The sequence below is a fragment of the Pan paniscus genome, chromosome 14 (assembly GCF_029289425.2).
Source record: "Pan paniscus chromosome 14, NHGRI_mPanPan1-v2.0_pri, whole genome shotgun sequence".
NCBI lineage: Eukaryota > Metazoa > Chordata > Mammalia > Primates > Hominidae > Pan > Pan paniscus.
In genome coordinates, this window is record NC_073263.2 from 32210732 (window position 1) to 32234193 (window position 23462).

The 23462-nt window shown below is 35.5% G+C and overlaps 1 protein-coding gene across 8 annotated transcripts in view; it reads left to right on the plus strand.

The window, feature by feature from the left end:
* PDS5B (PDS5 cohesin associated factor B) overlaps positions 1-23462 on the plus strand; it is a 189251-nt gene that overhangs the window by 59945 nt on the left and 105844 nt on the right. For all 8 annotated transcript variants that reach the window (XM_034936560.3, XM_034936563.3, XM_034936564.3 and 5 more), the window contains 6 exons: positions 2532-2658; positions 5582-5785; positions 11989-12075; positions 12184-12281; positions 12903-13029; positions 21370-21450. In XM_034936560.3, coding sequence (XP_034792451.1) covers positions 2551-2658; positions 5582-5785; positions 11989-12075; positions 12184-12281; positions 12903-13029; positions 21370-21450 — 705 coding nt within the window. In that variant the 5' untranslated portion in view covers positions 2532-2550. The remainder of the gene's footprint in view (positions 1-2531; positions 2659-5581; positions 5786-11988; positions 12076-12183; positions 12282-12902; positions 13030-21369; positions 21451-23462) is intronic.

Here is a 23462-nt window from a genome sequence, read left to right on the forward strand (position 1 = left end):
GGCTGGTCTTGAACTCCTGGGCTCGAGTGATCCACCTCCCTTAGCCTTCCCAGATGCAGGGATTACAGATGTGAACCATCATGCCCATCTGGATGTTTGTAATGTTAATCCATATTATTGTGTGAGGCAATGATTTATTCTCTCATGGCTTTTTTTTTTTTTTTTTTGCCCCCATTGTGTGACTATACTACAAATTGCTATTCATTCTAGTGTTGATGGTCATTTGTGTTTTCTGTTTTGGCAACTGAATGGTATTGCTGTGAACATTTTTTTATATGTCTTACGGTGGACAAACTATACGTTTCTATTGAGTAAATACCACAGAGTGAATCTGGGGCCTATTTATCTTTTTTTTTTTTTTAACTTGATATTTAGCTTAACTGGTTTTAGTGTTTGCATGACATAATTTTCCATCCTTTTACTTTCAGCATGTATCCACTTTTTTCATTGTCTTTTAAGGTGTTTATGTTGAAATTTAAAAATCTTTTCTTTTAACCTGATTGTGTATATTACATACACATATAGTACTTAGTATGTGCTAAGCAATGTTGTAGGTACTTTATATATAAATACTTACACCTCTTAGTTTTCATTTGGCTAATTTGCCCTTATTTTACTCTGCACTTAAAAATTATACTCCTTGGTTGTAAACTTTTAGATTTGCAGTTATATTCTTTCTCCGCTTTGAAGATAACATTTTGCTGTCTTCTGGCTTATGTTGTTGCTGTTGAGAAGTCACCTGTTAGTTTAAATGCTATTCCTTTCAGGTACTGTGTGTGCTCTAAATTTTGTTTGTTTTCTGGAATTATTATTATTTTAAATTTAATCCTGTTTGGCTTATTGAATTTGTAGGTTGGTATTTTATGATATCCTCTCTAGGTATTTGGCCTCTGCTTCAATCTAGTCCTTCTGGTACTCTCATGAATCCCATGAGTGAATCTCTCATTCTTCTCCCTCTATAACTTCCATGAATTGTAGGCTACATTTAGGCCTTTCTATCCTTATGTATTTCAGTTGTATGTTTCACTGTGTTGCACTCCGGATAATTTCTTATGACCTTTCTTTCACTTCATTCTTTCTTTTTTGAGACAGGTGGAATGCAGTGGCGCAATCTCAGCTCACTGCAACCTCTACCTCCTGGGTTCAAGCAGCTCCCCTGCTGCAGCCTCCCGAGTATCTGGGACTACAGGGGTGTGCCACCACACCTGGCTGATTTTTGTATTTTTTGTAGAGATGGGATTTTGGTATGTTGCCCAGGCTGTTCTTAAACTTTGGAGCTCAAAGTTTAAGCTCAAAAGGCCTGCCTTGGCCTCCCAAAAGTGCTGGGATTACAGGCGTGAGCAATCCCACCTGGCCTTTAATGGTTTTTCGTATCTGCGAATACATTGACCTGTTGAATTTTCAATTTCAGTAATTGTATTTTTTCATTTTTAGAAGTTTTATTTAAAAAAATCTTCTAGTTTAGTCTTTATAATTTTTTTTGTTTCCTGTAGATATTTTTGGAATTGTCTTTTATTTCTTTAAGATTATAGTAGTTTTACAGTCTTTGATAGACACAAAAATTGTGTCTATTTTTGTTGTGTGGTATTTCTGCTGGTTCTCCCTCATAGTTGCTTGGTTATTTTTGACTTGATACTTGCTTATTGTTCTAGAAACATCATAGTGGGGATTCTTTGATACTTAGGATGAAGGCACCCTTCTCTAGGCAGGACTTGGATTTACTTATGTTAGGTGCTTGGGGCTGTTATTAACCAGGGGTCTGTGAGTTCATGTTTTGAGATTCTCTGGGCCACTTAGGTCATGTCAACCCCAGCAAGTGTGCAGGCCCATGGCCAAAACTAATTACCTGTTCCTTCCCTGTATTCGTGTTGCCTTTCTCTGTTTAGCACCAAGGCAGCCTTCTCAGCGGTTCCCTCTAGGGGGTGGGGCTGGGGAAAAGAGGTGTTCATTTCTAGTTTACCCTCTCCTTTGCAGGTATATCTTCTTTGGGTAGGGTGGTGGCCTACATTAATGTCAGGAGAGTTTCCTATTTGACTGTCTGCCTTGATATGTTCAGATTTACTTCTGTTCCCCTTGCCCTATAAGACCATCAAAACTGAATCCCACATTTGTCAGAAATGAAAAATGCTTTCAGAGTATAAGTAGCTATAATGTCCCAGTGTTCCCACTTACTTCCCTGGATTCCTATTTTCTCTTAGGTTTTAGTTTGAGTACTTTGTGGTGCTTTTAAAAAGTATTTATTTTTTATTCTTTTTCTCTAGCTTACTATTATTATTATTATTTTTAGTTGGAGGGTTAGGACAAATAACAAAGCTTGCCACTGAGGAAATGAAAGTAAAAATAAGTTTTGTTTTTCTAAAAATAATTTTGGGAAATGTTCAATAGAGTGATTTTCATTAAATGGTAAAGTAAATTACTGTAAATTAGGAGGTAGTTACAAATTTTGGTTGGTGGGGAAGGTTACCATTTATGTTTGTTAAGAATGTTTATATCTATTTTTTGGTTTGCATCTAATAGTTTTCTTGTTTCAGGGGTAGAAATATTTCTGTCATGGCTCATTCAAAGACTAGGACCAATGATGGAAAAATTACATATCCGCCTGGGGTCAAGGAAATATCAGATAAAATATCTAAAGAGGAGATGGTGAGACGATTAAAGGTGAGTAAAATTCTATTCTTTTGGACATCTGTGTAGGGCAGAGGTCCCCTGTGGAAATCACATGGGGCTATAATGTATCTTGTTAGGGTAACTTAAAAAAGCAAAGCAAAGCAGCAAATGGCATAGAAAAGATCTAAGGGAGTAGAGTATATAAGGTACAGTGGGGATTATTTGGCTATGATTAAAGGGACAGCAATTAGGTGAAGCTTAGATTTTCTAGGATCTCCTATACTTGGGTATAAAGAACAAGTCTACAATACTCATATTCCTTATTGTCTATACAAAGTTTTCTCCTTTCTTCTATATAGTTTCTAAAGACAACCACTTTAAGGGAGTTTTAAGTCTTTATACTGAGTAATTAGGCTGTGTACTACTTTCTTGTAAGTTATTTTCAAAGTAGGTCAAAGGGCTTCACTTTAAGCTTCTCCCTCTGCTTCTGACATGTAGTAATGAATCAAGATTGCTGGTGAACTTCTATGGATGAGGCTAGGGCCTCTTCATATGTGTTTGAATAATATTTTCACCTTTTCCTTTAGGGTGGTGATGATCTCTGTAATTGTTAAAATGGATAAAGAAGCATAGTGTTCAAGGAGAATGTTAAGCTGGTCTATTAGTTAGTTTAGATGGTCTTTATTTTTGAGCATTTCCGATCGAGGTTGTATCTATCTAGATATTTATGTTGCTTGATATATTATTATTTATCTGGATGTCAGGGCTGAAAAATGTTCCCAAATTAATCATTGAAGATCCAGGGGCTTAAAAACAAATACTCTTCTTTATTGCTACATGGTGTATAGAATTTTTATAAAGAGAAAAAGATGCTAATACTATCATAAATTTCACATAAAGTCTTAATATTGTACATGTATATGTTTATACTTAAAGTATCAGAATGTCAGATATCAGATGTTTATTCAAAGGAAAATCATCTTTGAGCAGATTAAATTTACTAATAGGTGGATATTTTATCTAGTTGGGAACTGGTGTGTATTTTATTAAGAATAGTCAAGCTATGAATCCTTTCTATATATGACATGTTTCATTTTCTATGTATTTACCTTCTCTTGACCTATTGCATTTTTGGAGAAACTAATACATTTATTACCTTATATTTGTTTATACTAAGTGAGCATTCCTGTTGTTTGTTGAGAAACTAATCTTGAACTCAGAGCCTACACTTAAAACTGATTAGCATTGGTGTCTTTTAGAGATGTTATTTTCTCAGATTTCTTTCCTAATTTGGAGGACTCATGAGTTATTAATGAGTTTTATAACAGCATTTGAGTTGTAGACAGTAGTGAGGAATTCCCATTTTCTGGACCTTGAACAAACTTTGTGGTTATTGTTGGTGGAATGATTGCCTCAGTACTCATATTTAATGTTTGTAATATGCTTTCATTATTTTGTAGACATTTATGTCTAGCAGTAATCCAGTTATACTTTTTTCTCATTTATTTTCCTAATTTATAGTTCCATTTTTAGCATCCTCCTTCTTAGAAAAATATGAAAAAATTATGTAGGATGATATGTACAAATACCCATGTAAGTTTTATACATTATAACAATTTGTTAACGTGTAAGGTGATACTGTTTATAAAATTTTTTTTCCTGTAACATTTTATTCAAAATATGCTTAATCTCTTATCTTTTGTTAAGAGATCTACAGAAATAAATAGTTACATGCATGCAGTTCTTTTTTACCCTTTGTGGTTTTTCCTAAACATATAGGCAATCAAAGCATAAATCTTAAAAGTAATAAAATAAAAAAGCTAAAAGACCCAGACATCATACCCTTAATCTAAATGTAGTGCCAGGTTGCAAGGATTAGTCTACTGTTGGTTCTGGTATCTGGCATAATAGAACTGAGAGGCTGCTCTGTGAGGAGCAGTGTTTTCCACAGCTGCTCTGAGAATTCAGTAGAAATCGAGCCATTTGTTACTCAGAAGTCTAGCTGGATGGCAAGTGGAAATCGTTGCAGCATAAAGGACCAAGACATTTAACATTGATACTTTGTGGCCAGCCCCACTTGTTGCCTAGTATTTGCAGCACCACCTAGTGGATGCTGGATGGTCACCTTTCCATTGGAGTTGTATTTAAATGTCAGTTCCTGTCAAATTAGGCAATTTGGTTTCATCTAAAGTAGGAATAGTGCAGACTGAGATCATCATTGTAATTACTAATATTGAAATCAGAGAAAGCTCTTCTGAGAATTCATGGTATACCATTCTATTTTCTATTCACCTTTTATAGAAATATTTTTGAAAAAAGAACCATTTCTTTTAGCTTCCTTTGTCTTAACTCACATGTGCAACTGAATTAATGAATTATCCACATCATATTCTCTTTTACTGCCACACAAGAAATATTTTGTTGGATGCCGTGGTAGATACTTCATAGTAGCTTTTCAGTGTTGAGGGATGCATCTTTGACATCCTTTCTTAAATAAAACCATGTGACTGGAGTGGTTTAATGACTTAAATGGAAAATTAAATTGTCATCTTAGGGTTTTCTTTAGGCATATACTTTTTCTTCTCATGAAAGGATTAGAAATATTATTTTTAAAAAAGATGGTATTCTTAAGGACATACTCCTTTTAGTCCAGTTGTACAAATGAGACCAGAAGTTTCCACAAATATTCTATTGGAATTCTTCCAATAATGACTACTACATAAGGGCAATTTAATCTTTAAAAATCTGGTTAGCAGATATTTTGGGTAAATGAAAAAATGTTTTAGTAAGTCTTTTAAATAGAAGTTTACTTTGTAGTTTTAGGAGAATTGTGTTCTCTCAAATAGAGACTTTCCGCAGAAAAATGAAAGTATATTCATCTGAAGTTAACCTTAGCAATTAACATGACCTTTATTTCACATGACTGTAGTTTTACATGGAGCATTTCATTATTTGATTTTTTATTTTTGTATAGATGGTTGTGAAAACTTTTATGGATATGGACCAGGACTCTGAAGAAGAAAAGGAGCTTTATTTAAACCTAGCTTTACATCTTGCTTCAGATTTTTTTCTCAAGCATCCTGATAAAGATGTTCGCTTACTGGTAGCCTGCTGCCTTGCTGATATTTTCAGGATTTATGCTCCTGAAGCTCCTTACACATCCCCTGATAAACTAAAGGCAAGTACTGATTTAAATAACTCCAAGATTGACCGATACTTTTGATTTATCTTTCTAACTAAAATAGGAGTTAAGGTATTTAGATGATTTCCTTGGATTCTTTGACATTAGCTACAGTAATCTTTTGCTAAACTTAATATTTTTTTTTTTGAACTTATTTTTGAAAAACTTTCTGGTCTTGAGGTTAAGAAGTAGATTAATACAGTGTATAATTTTTTTTATATCATGTCATCATTAGTTCTGTTTCTTTCATTATAATTTTGGGGGCAATTCCTTTTCACTTTTGAAAATCCATATTGAAGACCATGGCCATTATTTAAAACACAATACCTAGTATAAACATGAGTTTATAATATATAATCCTCATTTATTTAATGGAAGGTGTGATATACATTGTTATGAAGAAAATACAGGCCAGGCGCAGTGGCTCAGGCCTGTAATCCCAGCACTTTGGGAGGCCAAGGCAGGACGATTACTTGAGTTCATGAGTTTGAGAACAGCTTGGGCAACATAGCAAGGCGTTGTCTCTACTTTAAAAAAAAAAAAAAGGAAATTAGCCTTGTGTGGTACTGTGCACCTGTAATCCCATAACTACTTGGGAAGCTGAGGTGGGAGGAGTGCTTGAACCCCCGGGGGGCGGAGGTTGCAGTGAGCCAAAATGGCACCACTGCATTCCAGCCTGGGCTGAGTGAGACCATCTCTATTAAAAAAAAAAAAAAAAAAGATTCAGTGAACAAAATTTTAATGGAAAGGTACAAAAGACATGTGGTACTTGGTTACAGTGATTGTAAGTAAAACTATAGAAATGCAAAATCCTTAAAAGATGAGAAGGGGAATAGCACGAGTAATCTTTTTAGGAAAATGCTGGTAGAAAGCATGAAGTAATTAGAGTTGTGCAAAAGATACTGAATGTTCATAAGGCAGATCAGGTAGGAATTAAAAACAGCAACAATAAAAGATAATTGTGGAGGCCGGGTGCGGTGGCTCACACCTGTGCACTTTGGGAGGCCGAGGTGGGCCGATCACCTGAGTTCAGGAGTTCGAAACCAGCCTGGCCAACATGGTGAAACTTCATCTCTACTCAAAATACAAAAATTAGCCGGCTGTGTTGGCACATGACTGTAACCCCAGCTACTGTGGAGGCTGAGACAGGAGAATCACTTGAACCTGGGAGGTGGAGGATGGAGTGAGATTGCGCCACTGCACTCCAGCCTGGCCAACACAGCGAGAGTCTCAGAAAACAAAACAAAAAAAAGATAATTGTGGAAACTATGGGTTAGAGAATGAGTCCATAGAAAGATTATTAATCCACAGTGTGAAAAAATGGCAGGCAATTTATGTTTATTTCACTTAATAAGTCTTGCTGTTACTTATGTGTCAGGAACTGGATTTACAGTGGTGAAAAAAACCCAGGCATGGTTCTTGGACTCATGGAGTTCTTGATAACTGACGTGAGGAATGTGCTTATTTGATCAAGTCTACCAAAATTCAAGTAGAGGATGTGCAACCTGTTTTGGGCATGCTTGTTTTAAATTTTGATTGGTGAAAGAATCTTAGGATGAGGGAGATAGAGGGCAATATTTGTCATTTAAAGGTGGTATTGAATTGTAAGATTTGAGAATGGTCGGAGACTTAAAGTAGATAACATGAGCTGGTCCATGTAGTTGTATACCCAGGTACTAGCTTGATTTCTAAATGTGAATTTCTCATTTAGAGATACTTAATCGGTTTAAGGAATGATTCCATTTGTTTGATAGTGGCTGTGGCTCTCCCGTACTAGATGTCTTGTTGGCATTCTCATGACGAGGAAGTCTAACTTAAGACTGCTACTGTCCAATTTATTTATCTCTCTTGGGGATCTTTCAGTTTGCATAATCAAGGACCTATTTCAGGGCTTTGGGGGTAACGAGAAATTCTCCCTAAAGAATAGCTACATATCTGTTCCGTTTCTAACAGGACAATTTATGAGAAGACTGTAAAAGAGCTGAAATTAGGGTCTTTGTGCATTATTCCCTAGCTGAAAAATGTTAAGTATTTGGTTTTTCTGATGAATTTTTGAGTCTTATTCTAAATGCCTCTTTTTTCTTTTTGGGGGATAGTACTTAAAATTACTGACTTTGAGGGTGCTTTCTAAATATTTAAGAGATTTCACTTCATCTTGATTAGCGTCAAATTCGTATATCTGTATGTCTATATATTTTGTCTACAGTAGTGTTGTATACATATTAGAAAATTGTGATATTTGAGCCTTACCTTTCCACTTTCAGTTAGTTATTGTCATCAGCAAACCCCTTTTATACAGTTGGCTTCATGTTTAGGCAGTAATTGGTGAGGTTATAAGTGACTGTTGTCTTTCCATCGCTACATAGGGTCAATATGGCGTGTGTACTCTTTCAGCAATCCAGGAAGGGTTCATTCATAGAGAACATATTTCCCACAGTACTACTATCAAAGTAACTTTTTTTGTTTTAAGTAACCTTTTTTAAAAAAAAATTGTATTTTAGGTGCAGGGGTACATTTGCAGGTTTGTTATGTAGGTAAATTACATGTCATGAGGGTTTGGTGTACAGATTATTTTGTCACCCAGGTAAAAGCATGGTTCCCAATAGGTGGTTTTCCGATCCTCACCCTCCTCCCACCCTCCACCGTCAAGAAGATGCTGGTGTCTGTTCTCTTCTTTGTGTTCATATGTACTCAATGTTTAGCTCCTGGTGATAAGTGAGAACATGTGGTATTTGGTTTTCTCTTCCTGCGTTTGTTTGCTTAGGATAATGGCTTCCAGTGGCATCCATGTTGCTGCACAGGACATGATCTCATTTTTTATGGCTGTGTAATAGTCCATGGTGTATATGAAATATTTTCTTTATCCATTTTACTGTTGATTGGCATTTAGGTTGATTCCATGTCTTTGCTATTGTGAATAGTGCTGCCACGAACATACGCATACATGCGTCTTTATGGTAGAATGATTTATATTCCTTTGGTTATATACCCAATAATGGGATTGCTGGGTCATATGGTAGTCCTGTTTTCAGTTCTTTGAGAAATTGCCAAACTGTTTTCCACAATGGCTGAACTAATTTATATTCCCACCAGCGATGTATCAGCACTTCCTTTTCTCTGCAGCCTTGCCAGCATCTGTCATTTTTTTTTTTTGACTTTTTAACAATAGCCATTCTGACTGGTACAAGATGATATCTTGTTGTGGTTTTGATTTGCATTTCTCTAATCAGTGATGTTGAGCATTTTTTCATACGCATGTTGGCCATACGTATATCTTCTTTTGAAAAGTATCTCTTCATGTTCTTTGCCCTATATATATATATATATATTTTTTTTTTTAGATGGAGTTTTGCACCGTTGCTCAGGCTGGAGTGCAGTGGTGCGATCTTGGCTCACTGCAACCTCCATCTCTCAGGTTCATGTGATTCTTCTCCCTCAGCCTCCCCAGTAGCTGGGATTACAGGTGCCCGTCACCACACCTGGCTAATTTTTGTATTAGTACAGTGGTTTTACCACGTTGACTGGGCTGGTCTTGAACTCCTGACCTTGTGATCTGCCTGCCTTGGCCTCCCAAAGTACTGGGATTACAGGCATGAGCCACTGCACCCGGCCTGCCCTCTTTTTAATGGGATTGTTTTTTGCTTGTTAATTAAGTTCCTTATACCTTCTTGATATTAGACCTTTGTTCAATATATGGTTTGCAAATATTTTCTCCCATTCTGTAGGTTGTCTCTTAACTCTGTTTTGCTGTGCAGAAGCTTTTTAGTTTAATTAGGTCTCATTTGTCAATTTTTGTTTTTGTTGCAGTTGGTTTTGACATCTTCATCATGAAATCTTTGCCAGGTCCTATGTCCAGAATGGTATTTCCTAGGTCATCTTCCAGGGATTTTATAGTTTTAGGTTTTACATTTAAGTCTTTAATCCATCATGAGTTGATTTTTGTATGTGGTTTGAGGAAAGGGTCCAGTTTCAGTCTTCTGCATATGACTAGCTAGTTATCCCAGCACCATTTATTGAATAGGGAGTCCTTTCCTCATTGCTTGTTTTTGTGCTTTTGTTGAAGATCAGATGGTTGTAGATGTGTAGCATTATTTCTGAACTTTCTGTTATGTTCCATTGTTGTATGTGTCTGTTTTTGTACCAGTACCATGCTGTTTTGGTTACTGTAGCCTTGTATTATACTTTAAAGTTGGGTAATGTGATGTCTCCAGCTTTGTTTGTTTTTTTTTTTTTTTTTTGCTTAGGATTGCCTTGGCTGTTTGGGGTCCCTTTTGATTCCATAGACATTTTAAGGTAGTTTTTTCTAATTTTGTGAAGAATGTTCTTGGTAGTTTGATAGGACTAGCATTTAATTCAGTAAATTGCTTTGGACAGCATGGCCTTTTTAGTAACATTGATTCTTCCTATCCATGAACATGGAATGATTTTCCATTTGTTGTGTCATCTGTGGTTTCTTTGAGCAATGTTTTGTAATTCTTGTTGTGGAGGTCTTTTACCACCCTGGGTAGCTATATTCCTAGGTATTTTATTCTTTTTGTGGCTTTTTTTTTTTTTTTTTTAAAAGGCAGAGTCTGGCTGTGTCACCCAGGCTGGAGTGCAGTAGCACAGTCTTGGCTCACTACAGTCTTTGCCTCCTGGGTACAAGCAATTCTCCTGTCTCAGCCTCCTGAGTAGCTGGGACTGCAAGCACATGCCACCATGCCTGGCTAATTTTCGTATTTTTAGTAGAGATGGGGTTTTGCCATGTTGGCCAGGCTGGTCTTGAACTCCTGGGCTCAAGCCATCCACCCGCCTTGGCTTTCCAAAGTGCTGGGATTACAGGCTGAGCCACTGTTCCTGGCTGGTATTCTGTTCTTGATTTGGCTGTCAACTTCAACATATGTGGTCATCATTATGTGGTGAATCACATTTTAAAAATTTGCTGAAGATTGTTTTATGGCTTATTATGTGGTCAGTTTTAGAGTATGTGTCATGTGCAGATGAGAAGAATGTATATTCTGTTGTTTTGAATGGAGAGTTCTGTAGATGTCTGTTAGGCCCATTTGGTCAAATGCTGAGTTTAGGTCTGAATATCTTTGTTAGTTGTCTGCCCCAATAATCTAATTCTGTCAGTGGAGTGTTAAAGCCTCCCACTATTATTGTGTCATTATCTATGTCTCTTCATAAGTCTCTAAGAACTTGCTTTATGAATCTGTGTGTTCCTTTGTTGGATGCATATATTTTTAGGATAGTTAGGTTTTCTTGTTGAATTGAACCCTTTATCAGTATGTAATGCTCTTCTTTGTCATTGTTGGTTTAAAGCCTGTTTTGTCTGAAATTAGAATAGCAACCCCTGCTTTTTTCTGTTTTCTGTTTGCTTGGTAGAGTTTTCTCCATCCCTTTACTTTGACCCTATCAGTGTCGTTGCATATGAAATGAGTCTCTTGTAGACAGCATACAGTTGGGCCTTGCTTCTTTAACCAACTGACCACACTGCACCTTTTAATTGAGGCATTTAATGTGTTTACATTCAAGGTTAATATTGGTATGTGCTGGTTTGGTCCTGTCATCATGTTGTTAGCTGGTTATTATGCAGACTTGATTGTGTGGTTGCTTTATACAAATGTAGATACAAATGCAGATATAGTAATAAGTCAAAAATATGAGACGGGAATAGATTTAGAAAGATGGGGAAAAGCAGGTAATTACAATGATTGGTAGGAAGCTTGACAAGTTGACTTCTAAGAGTCTAAGCTTCTCTGTGGTATCTATTGTATTGTCATTTGGCAATTAAAAAAAAATTGTTTCCTAAACTGGTCTTGCTATTTAATTACCATATATTTTACTGTTCCAGGAAACCTGATCAGCTCTCAGTCATTGCAACATTTTTTATTCTAAAAATAGCATACATTTTAGCTATCTCAGTTTTCAGGTTTATTTGTTTAACTTTTGCTATAAGATGAAGTTTTTTGACTTTAAGATTATGGCAAATGATTTACTGTTTTCCTATGAAGGATAGTAAGATATTTAATGTAAGATATTTAATGTTGTTCATATAAAGGTGTACTTTTAAAAAATTTTAGCCAAATAAAATTTTTTTCTGGTTCTTTATAGTTTATTATGATATGTACACATGAGTGCTGAATAAACTCTTGGCGTTTCATGGTTATTTTCATTTAGCATTCATAATCTAAATGGCACTTTGTCTTTTTTTATTTAAGGATATATTTATGTTTATAACAAGACAGTTGAAGGGGCTAGAGGATACAAAGAGCCCACAATTCAATAGGTATTTTTATTTACTTGAGGTAAGCAATATCTTGTATCTTGAGATGACATTTTAAACTGATTTTTTTGTTTGTATATTTTTAATAATCAAAATGCTTAACTTTCACTTTTTTACATCTTATTTTTAGAACATTGCTTGGGTCAAGTCATATAACATATGCTTTGAGTTAGAAGATAGCAATGAAATTTTCACCCAGCTATACAGAACCTTATTTTCAGTTATAAAGTAAGTTTATTTTATTAAGTATGTAACATTAAAAAAAGACAACAAATTTTGAACTTGTAGGTGAATCTGCATAAACTGTTACAATGAATATTAGAAGGCTAAGAGATGTAACTTTTAACACACTTTATTTTTATACATGTTTCAAAAATGAATAGAGCTTAATTTTGTATTATATGTAATTATTGGTTAGAGGAGTGGCATAAGGCCAGTGTAAAATTTTTTTGGATTGCATTATTTGTCTATAAAACATACATACTGACTTCTTAATGCATATGGCTATTTGAGCTTTTTGTGTATGCTTTAAAATTATTTACTGGAGTTAACTTCAGAGCAGTTCGATTTTCTGAATTTAAGGCAGAACTGAAGTTGCTTTTGATGTAATTACTTTTGATTGTGAGACTGGTTAAAATTAGGGAAAAATCTAATAAATGTAGTGTAAAAATATAATTTGTATACTTTTGTATGATGTGGGAGAGAGGGAAGCTTTAAATGAATATACATAGAATTTTATTTAATATTTTAGTAGTATTTTTGTAAAGCGTAATGCTTGTCAGTGTCATCTTAAGAGTAAATCCTGTATATCTCAGTTGTAATTGAAACAAAATCTGTTTTGAATTGCAGCAATGGCCACAATCAGAAAGTCCATATGCACATGGTAGACCTTATGAGCTCTATTATTTGTGAAGGTGATACAGTGTCTCAGGAGCTTTTGGATACAGTTTTAGTAAATCTGGTACCTGCTCATAAGGTGAGTAGCAATGTATACTGTAATGTGTCTAATGCCCGTTAATATTAAGGCTTAAAATTTGTGCTTAGGTTCTAAATATGGTTTATCCTGCTTTAATCTTTTAGAGAATCTGTTGGTTTAGTTATATTAATACATATTTATTGTGATTAATGTGTAATAAAAAGATACACTTAATAACTAATAAGAAATTGTAGATTTCATGTAATAACATATTTGTTATAATTCAGTTGCATATGGAGTGTATTTCAGGGAGTGAGTTAGTAGTAGCTACTTAGATGCTGTTACATAACTTACTTGTCAGAAGATGGAACCAAGTAGGGCCGTAACTAAAAGATAGTGATAGTGTAGATAGAGAGGACTGGTGAAATTTAAAGGGAAGTCTCTACTAAATGGGAGAGGAGTGATATGTTGGTGACAGTGTTTCTTGCCTGCGTGATTAATTAAGATGTTATGTATGTATGTTTTTGTGTGTGTTTGTGTTTTGATTTTAGAAAATGACTGAATCTTCAGTTAGAAATACGGTTCTGTTATTTAGAAGGGGTTTGGGTTAAGGAGAGGAGGACAGGAATCACCAGTGTAGTTATCTGTGCAAATATAAGACCTCTCTGGCAAGATAGAATCTCAGTGTAGAGATTGACATGAATAATGATTCAGTGAAAATGATCTCATAATTCAAAAATTCCAAACTCTTAAAGAAAACAGTCTCTGAATCCTGAAACTTAGCAGACACTACAAATAGCAAGATTAGAGTTCAGAAATTCAGATAATATATTTATTAAATAAAATCTACAGGTCCTGGTGTGCTGTGGGTTCCTAGTCAGCTGCCATCTTGCTCCTCTTCCCACCCCTCACTCCTTCCTGCTGCACCTTCTGAATGCAGCCCACCATGTCCTGACTCTACCCAGCCCAGCCTCATTTCTCTGGTGACCACAGGAGAGAAGGGGGAAGCTGGCAAGTAGACCTGCAGAGGCTCTTCCCATCGTCTCCTTCACCTTGGTGCCCACATCTAGTTATAATCCCCATTAATCCATTTTATTAAATGAGCTGTAAAAATCAGCCTGGGGCCCAGCTAGTGACTTCTGCTGGGCAAATGAACACCTGGCCTGATGCCACAAGCTCTACTGCCTGTGTGCTCAGGTGAGAAGGCAGAGGTCATGAATCCAGCCACAGAATGCCCTAGGGAGGAGGACTGAATTCCCAGGGGGAGACCTGCTAAGCCTTTCAAATGGGCTGTGCCTGACTGGACTCTCAGCCTAGCTCTCTGGAACCCTCAACCACTTGTCAACTGTGCCAAGACAAACCCTCCTAGACACAAATCGAGTATCTAGCTTGGCTTTCTGCACTGAGCAGCTGACTACCAGAGACATCTGAGGCCTCCATCCATCGATTGTCGTGGAGAGGACTTTGTTGGGGAAAATAAACCCACCCTTCCTGATTAAACATTTTCTCCTTGGCCTTGTTGTAGGGAGAGGACCTGTAGGTACTTCCAGAAACTAGAATCATAGGATCTTCCAAACTTCCTGTCTCTAAGTACAGGAGCTGGAATCTTTCCACCAAGTACTTATAGATTCAATCTTTTGCTTAGTCCATTTAGCTTAGGGTGGAAATTTCTCAAGGCAATTACTGTTTTGCAGCCCTTTGCATAACTTGCATAGGTCCTTGTAGTTTAGTGAATGACACTGAATAAAACATTCTGACAAAATTTTTAAAAAAATTATAAATACTCTTGAAAGGATTAATGATAAAATAGGTAAAAAAACGTAATAACTAGACATATTAAAGGAGAAAATTAGGAGAAAAACTCATTAGCAATGAAAAATGGCTGGGTGCAGTAGCTCATACCTGTAATCCCAGCACTTTGGGAAACCAAGGCGGGTGGATCACCTGAGGCCAGGAGTTCAAGACCAGCCTGGCCAACATGGTGAAACCCTGTCTTTACTAAAATTACAAAAATTAGCCAGGCGTGGCAGCATGCGCTTATAATCCCAGCTACTCAGGAGGCTGAGGCAGGAGAATTGCTTGAACCTGAGAGGTGGAGGTTACAGTGAGCTGAGATTGTGCGACTGCACACTCAAGCCTGGGTGACAGAGTGAGACTCTGTCTCAAAAAAAAAAAAAAAGAAAAAAAGAAAAAGAAAAATGACCACCAAAATATAAACCTTGATTGAATTATATGTAAAACATATTTAGAGAACTGGGATAGATGTGAGGAAATTATACAGGCACAGTGAGATGAAACATGAAAGGTAAGGTCTGACATATTTAATAGTGATTTCAGAATAACAAATGGAGAATTGAGAAGAGATGATATTCAAGTAGAAGTTAGCTTGAGATATTCCAGAATTGGTTAAAGCCGTTAATTTATGGATTAGTGAGAAAAAGTACCATGACTAGAGTAAAAAAAAAAATAAAAAGAGGAAATCCCTGTCCAGGCCCATCCTGAAATTGTGGAATACTGAAAGAGAAATCATATATAAAGCACCCAGAATGTAAAGGCATGGCCCTTACCAAGGAATGAACGCTAAACTGATTACTGGCTTCTCATTTGCAGTGTTAGAGAATAAATGAATCTTATGTAAAATAGAGTGGTTTAATGGAATTAATAAGTGATATGATCCTGGGATGATCAGGAGTACTTGGAGCTATTAAGTTTGAACTTTAAATGAGCCGTTTATGTTAAAATTTTAAGGATTATAATAAAAGGAAGAGTTACAGTAAATGTAAATGACCTGTATTTACCATGTAAGATAGGTTCTCAGATTGGATTGAACATAATCTGGGTGATTATTTTTACTAAGAAATACAAATAAAACACATTCACAAAAGGTCGAATATAAAAGGATGGAAAAAGTACTTGCCAGGCAAATATAAACCAAAAGAAAACCAAGATAGCTTATATTAGACATAGTAGTCTTTAATGGATAAAGAAGAGTTTTATATAATGAGAAAAGATTCAGTACTCAGGAAGATATCTAAACTTGTATGCACACAGGCTCAAAATATATAAAGCACAAATTGAAAGAATTACGGACAGAAAGAAGCAAATTCACTATTCGTGTTCCATTTTAACATGTGTTTTAGTGACTATAAATCAGGTAAACTGAGTTTATAAAAATATTGAGGATTTGAAACACAAAACCACTAATAGCAAGCATGTAATCTGACAAAACATTAAGTCATAATGGCAGTTAAAATATTTAGAAATGATAATTAAGTGATACATATTAAAACTTGCAGGATACACTTTTAAGTGTAACTCCATGGCTAAATGTCCATTTCAAGGAGTAATAAAAACATGAGAATAAACAAATTATACAAGGAGGAAAGTAGTGAATAAATGAAATTAGTGAAATAGAAAACACAGTGACATTCCATCAAAACCCTAAGTTAGTAATTTGAAAAATGTTTTAAATAGGCAAATGCTTGGAAAGCTAGATCACAAAAAAGGAAATGGTGTCTATGTACAGTTTTAGAATGAAATGAGGAACAATGGACATGAAAAAGATCAAAAGACAATTCCATGAGGAATATTTTATGCTAACATATTTGAAATTAGAATAAATTCCTAGAAAATATAACCTGGCAAATTTGTCTTGAGAGAAAATCAAGACAAATAGCCTATAACCAATACATTTAGTTGGTTTTAAAAACTCTGCCTATAAAACAAAACTCTTCTTTTCAAACAACAATAGCAACGATAACAGCAGCAAAAATAATTACAGCAGCAGAACTCAAACCAACAACAAAAGAACCTGTAAACCCGTTACCAGGGATTTCTGTTGATTATTTAAATGGCAAATATTCCTAACTTTCAGCACACTTCCAGATTATAGAAAGGACTACTCCATAACTCATTTTATGAGCAGAGAATAATCTTCCTAGGGAAACCAGGTGCAAACCAAGCAAGAAAAAAAAAAAAAAGGCTAATTGATTCCCAATATAAAATAGTAATTTCCAGAATGATTTAAAATACTATTGATAATCACCAAATTGGCTTTATTTTAGGAATACAAGGATGGATTAACATTATGTTAGTGATAGACTAAGATACTTGTTTAATAGATCAAAGAGAAAGACAAATTTTAATAGATATAGAAAAAGATGGATACAATTCATTGTAATTTATAACAGCAAATTTGAAATAGAACTTAAATTGATAAGGAGATATGTATGATACAGTATTTAATGGTGAAATGTTGAAGCATTCTCTTTGATGTGAGGAACATTGTAAAAATACTGCTTCTGTTCAGGCAAAAAGGCAAACATGCTTTAAAAAAATTTGTATTTATTTATATATTTTGAAATTTCAGTAGCTTTTGGGGTACAGGTGGTTTTTGGTTACATGGATGAATTGTATAGTGGTGAAGTCTGAGCTTTTAGTGCCCCTGTCACCTGAGAAGTGTACATTGTACCCAGTGTGTACACAGTGTGTTTTTTGTGTCTTGTTCCCTCTCTGCCTTCTGATTCCCTGTAGTCCATTATATCACTCTGTGTGCCTTTGTGTACCTATAGTTTAGTTCCCACCTATAAATGAGAACATACAGTATTTGGTTTCCCATTCCTGAGTTACTTCACTTAGAATAATGGCCTCCAGCTCCATCCAAGTTGCTGCAGAAGACATTATTTCATTCTTTTTATCGCTGAGTAGTATTCCATGGTGTATATATACCACGTTTTCTTTATCCATTCATCAGTCAGTGGACAGTTAGATTGGTTCCATATCTTAAGCATGCTATTTTTAATCCTCATTATAGTAGGTGTGTTATATTAGTGGAATAAGACAAGACATACAATGTAAGAGGATTGGAAGAAACTGAACTGAAATATGATTGTGCAGAAAACCCAAAATGGTGTACAGACAAATTTATAGAAAATATAAGAACATTCTAGAAGGTTGTGAGACATAAGGTACAAAAACCTGCTAGCATAATTTCAAAAATTTTTCATTTGTAGGTTTAACAAAGATGTAAGGTACTTAGAAATTTAACTGTAAATGTGTATCACCTTTATGTTGAAAATTGTTATAATTGACTGAAAAGCATAATAGAAGACTTACATGTGTTGAGAGATTTACTGTTTATGGAAGGGGAGACTTAGTATCATAATGATGTCAATCTTCTGCATACTGATCAATAATTCAATCAAAAATAGAAACCGAGGCCAGGCTCACTAGCTCTCTCTCATTATCCCAGCACTTTGGGAAGCCGAGGCAGGGGAATCACTTGAGCTCAGGAGTTTGAGACCAGCCTGAACGACATGGCAAAACCCTGTCTCTAGAAAAATTAGCTGGGCAAGTGACGCATGTCTGTAGTCCCAGTTACTTGGGAGGCTGAGGTGGGAGGATCGCTTGCAGGGAGGTCAAGGCTGCAGTGAGCCGTGATCACACCACGGCATTCCAGCCTGGGTGACCAAGTGAGACTCTGTCTCAAAAAGGAAAAAGAAAAAAAAAAAAAAGAAAGTGATAGCATGTGCACTTGTGTGTAATTTGACAAGATGAATCTAAAACTGATGTGAAAGAGCAAATGACCAATAATAGCCAAACAGTTTTGAAGAAGAATAAGAAAACAGGGACCTAATCTTGACATTATTTTCATGTGTCCCTTTGGCTATAATCAGTCAGTGATAGACAAAGGGACATATGGAAATAATGGAGAATTTCTGAATGAAAGCATCCTTACGTAGAAGCTGAGAGAGAGTGGGTATTACAAGTTATCAAAGGGGGAATAAGAAATTATTTAATGAATGGTTTTAGGACAGTTTAGCACTTATATGGAAAATAATAAAAATTAGCTACTTATCTCAGACCATACATAAGAATAAATTACAGGTGCAATAAAGGTCTAAATGTGAAAAGTAAGTTTTTAAAATTTCGTTTGAAAATAAACGTCTTTGGGGGCTGGGCACAGTGGCTCAAGTCTGTAATCCCAGCACTTTGGGAGGCCGAGGCGGGCGGATCACGAGGTCAGGAGATCAAGACCATCCTGTCTAACACAGTGAAACCCTGTGTCTACTAAAAATACAAAAAATTAGCTGGGCGTGGTGGCGGGCGCCTGTAGTCCCAGCTACTTTGGAGGCTGAGGCAGGAGAATGGTGTGAACCCGGGAGGCAGAGCTTGCAGTGAGTCGAGATTGTTCCACTGCACTCCAGCCTGGGCGACAGAGCGAGACTCCAACTCAAAAAAAAAAAAAAAAAGAAAATAAACATCTTTACAACCTCAAGATAGGAATGAATTTCTTAAGAAAGCTATAGAGAGCAAAGCCGTATGAGAACAGACGGATAAATTTGATTACATTAAAAATAAAAGCTATTTGTGGTAACCAATATATGGAATTGAACTGTATCTATCAGTGGATGAGTGTATAAAGAAATTGTGATATATGTATACAATGGAATATTATTCCGGCCATAAAAAAATGAAATTCTGTCATTTGCGGCAACATGGATGGAACTGGAGGTTATTTTGTAAAGTGATATAAAATGAGAACAGGAAGACAAATATGTTTTCACTCGTGGGGACTAAAGAAAGGTCTCATGGAAGTAGAGAATAGAATGGTGGTTATCAGAGGCTGGGAAAGGAACTGGGGAGGGGAGGAATGAAGTGAAATTAAGGAGTACAAAAATACAGTTAGATAGAAGGCATAGTTCTTTCTAGTATTTGTTTTGTTTGTTTGTTTGTTGAGATGGAGTCTCACTCTGTCGCCCAGGCTGCAGTGCAGTGGCGCAATCTCAGCTCACTGCAACCCCTGCCTCCCAGGTTCAAGCAATTCTTCTGCCTCAGCCTCCCAAGTAGCTGGGAGTATAGGCATCCGCCACCACGCCCGGCTGATTTTATTTTTATTGGAGACGGGGTTTTGCCATGTTGACCAGGCTTGGTCTCGCACTCCTGGCCTAAGGTGATCCACCTGCCTCTGCCTCCCAAATTGCTGGGATTACAAGTGTGAGCCACAGTGCCCATCCTCTTTCTAGTATTTGATAGTACAGTAGGGAAATTATAGTTAACAATAATTTATATTTCAAAATAGCTAAAAGAGAAGATTTGTAATGTTACCAGGACAAAGAAAACATAAATATTTGAGGTGATGGATATGTCAGGTACCTTGATTCGATTATTATTCAGTGTATACATGTATCAAAATAGCACATGTACCCCCAGAATAAGCATAGTTGTTACATATCCATAAAAAAAAATGAAAAAAAGTCTCCATACTTTGACACCATAAATATTGTGAAAAGACAAGTATAGACTAAGGTGTGTTATACATGTACAGACAGTTCCTGACTTAATGGTTTGACTTACTTTATAATGGGTTTATTGGGGTATTAAATGCATTTTGACTTACTGTGGGTTTATTGAGATGTAACTTCATCATAAGTCAAGAAACATCTATAATTGATCAAAGTTTAGTGCATAGAATCTATGGAGAAAATCTAAAAATAAATAAAAGCAAGACTAAACAGCCTAACTGAAAAATGGCAAAGATAAAATTTACAGAAAATTACTTCTCATTTACACAAGGAGACTTGTACAAGACATATAATTTAATGTCAATGAATAGGACAATCAGTAAAGAATCTAGTATATCTAAACAGCAGTTAGTATGAATGAAATAATAAAATACAAGCATTAAGGCAGGTAAATCTAAAAATATGCTGAGTAAAGAGTGTGAGTTTAAGGATATATACAGTGTTCCTGTTCTCTGGAATATGTTTAAACTGGGGTAGTGACTCCATTTTTTATCTTTACTTCCTTGTATCATTATCAAAGTCTCTTAGAAACATAGCTTCTTATGATGTTTTTTCTTGTTATCTTCCGCCCATACTTTACTATTTGTTGTATTTCCTGTTGTATCCTTTGACTTACCTGTGCTCTGAAATGTGTTTGAGTAATCTGCTTTTTTTACAGCTGCCCAAAACTCCTTTGTCCCTCCCCGCCTATGGGATGCCCATCGCTGCCCACACTAGAACATAGTTCATTCTCTTAGGATATTTTGTGTTTTTTGGACCTGAAGTGGAACAGCCTGTATTTGTACTTAACTGAATTGATTTTGGGACTAGATCTAGAGTGACTCTATCTAATAAGCATTTATTGACCATTTCTGTGTGGTTTACATTATGTTATGAACAAAATAGGAAGAGAATATAATTATCCTTACGTGGATGGAATCTTAGATCCAGTAGGCCAGTTAGTCCTAAAAAAGAAAAGTGGTTTTGCCTTATCTCTTTTATTCCAATTGAGTCTTAGTTTTTTCATTCATTTACTCAAGTAGCATTTTGAATACAGATAATATTTTGCTTTTCATAGTTAGAGATATATAATATAGATATTGTTTATGTTTTTCAGAATTTAAACAAGCAAGCATATGATTTGGCAAAGGCTTTACTGAAGAGGACAGCTCAAGCTATTGAGCCATATATTACCAATGTAAGTCTTACTTGTAATTGGTTGTCAGAAGGATTAAACTGAAAATTTAAAGACTTGCTAGAAGCAAAATTTCATCAGATAGTATATAGTTTTAAAAACAACAAATTTGTGTTGTTTTAACCCTTAAGTAATATATTTTCTTTCTCCTTCTTAAAATTATTCTTGCTTAATATTTTTTGGAAGGCTTGCTCTCATCCTGTTTGTTCTTTATCTTTCAACTTGCCTGATAACTTAAACAGTTTTATTTTGGTTAGCAAGATATTCTGTTTGTTTCTACTGATAGAAATAGAGTTAAATGTAATTAGATAAAACATACGGAACTTTTCATTATTCAGAGACGTTGCTTACAGGTTTTTGGAGCTTAAATTGATTTGTACAAGAAGAAGATATGAACTAATATTAAGACCTAGAAATTGAAGGCAAGTGTGAATGGCAGTAGTGATTTAGTAAAAGTTGCTTATCTATTGCTATTCCTGGGGTAGATTCCATATAAATCTGTCTTTTCTGGAAAAAAGGAACAATTGTAATAAAATGAGACCTTTCAGTATCACCCCAAATCTACTTACTTATGATTGACTATCTTGTATTTATTTTTAGAAGAAATATTTTTTAGCTGCTAGGTTCACTGACAGAAGTTTATGGTAAGTTTTATTTTCTCTCCACAGTTCTTTTGAGTTCTACAGATTTAGGTGGCAGTATTCATATTATATTCTGTGTGAATGGTGCCTCCTGGAATACAAATGTAGAGTACAGTGTTAATGGTGGCCCTTGGAATTGTGTAACAGTTCAGTCCCTCCACCTGCTTTTCAGTTTCACTCACCTCCAGACAAGTAAAGGATATAAATTTGCATTCCTGAGTAAAGTAAGAAAGAAAGCCTTTAATAATTACTTATGCATTCTCCTAAAATTTATTGAGGGAGAGTTTTTCTTGTAGTATACACAAATTTAAAGTCAGTGTATGAAATATATCATGAAAAGATGTACTTTGAAAACTAACTACTTCATAAAACAGTAACTTAATAAATTCCAGCTTTTGTTTCTGGCTTATAGCCTTAGCGAATCCAAAGCATACGATGATTTGGAAAAATTAATTTAATTTGTAAGAAAGTGTTTTGAAGGGTAAACTTTCAGAAGCTGTGGAATCAAATCTGTAATCTATCTTAATTGCTCCAAGATTTTCAGGGAACTTCCAATACTGGTTTCTGCAGTTTTGTTAGTTACAGGTACTGGCTGAAATAAATTGGTTGGATTGAGTTTTTTCATCATTGGCTTAGTGGCACTTGAAGTGTGTAGACCTAGACTTAAAACATTCTGTAATTATCCTTTTCCCTTGCTTCATGTACTTCTAAATGACTATTTCCATGGGCCATTAGAGCACACTAGGTGAGCTCCTCCTGGTGGCCATTTATTTAAACTCATATTGCCAAGCCAGTTTTTTTTTTCTTTTTTTTTGGAGGGGGGGGGGACACATCTTATTTTGATTTCTTTTTCTGGCATAAAAATAAGAAAAGAACGCTATACCGTATTGATATCTCTACTGTTATTGGGGAAAATCAATATTTGATTGGGGCAATTAAAGGAAAAAACCCACAATAAATGATGATACTTGTTAGAGTTAGATGATTAGGTTCGTTATACTGTTCTCTCAAATTTTGTATGTTTGAAAATGTTTATAATGGAAGTTAAAGAAAAAAAGGCTGAGGAAATATTTTTAACAATCCCAGAATACATCAAGGTAAAAACATTTCTTTATCACTTATACCTTGTGTTAATTTCCTGTTATTCTTGCTTGCAGAAATAGAATCCTTCCCCCATGAACTCCCCAAACTTTCATATTATGTCTTTATCAAAAGCTGGGGAGCAGGGGCCAGAGTGTTCTGAGTACACATTGAATTATATACTTTCTCCCAGTACGTTGTCCACTCTTTTCTTATTTCTCCCTGTTTTCTTGTTCCTTGCCTTATTTGAAGGTTAGCTAGGAAATAAGAATTGCTTTTTCCCTCCCTTTAGTT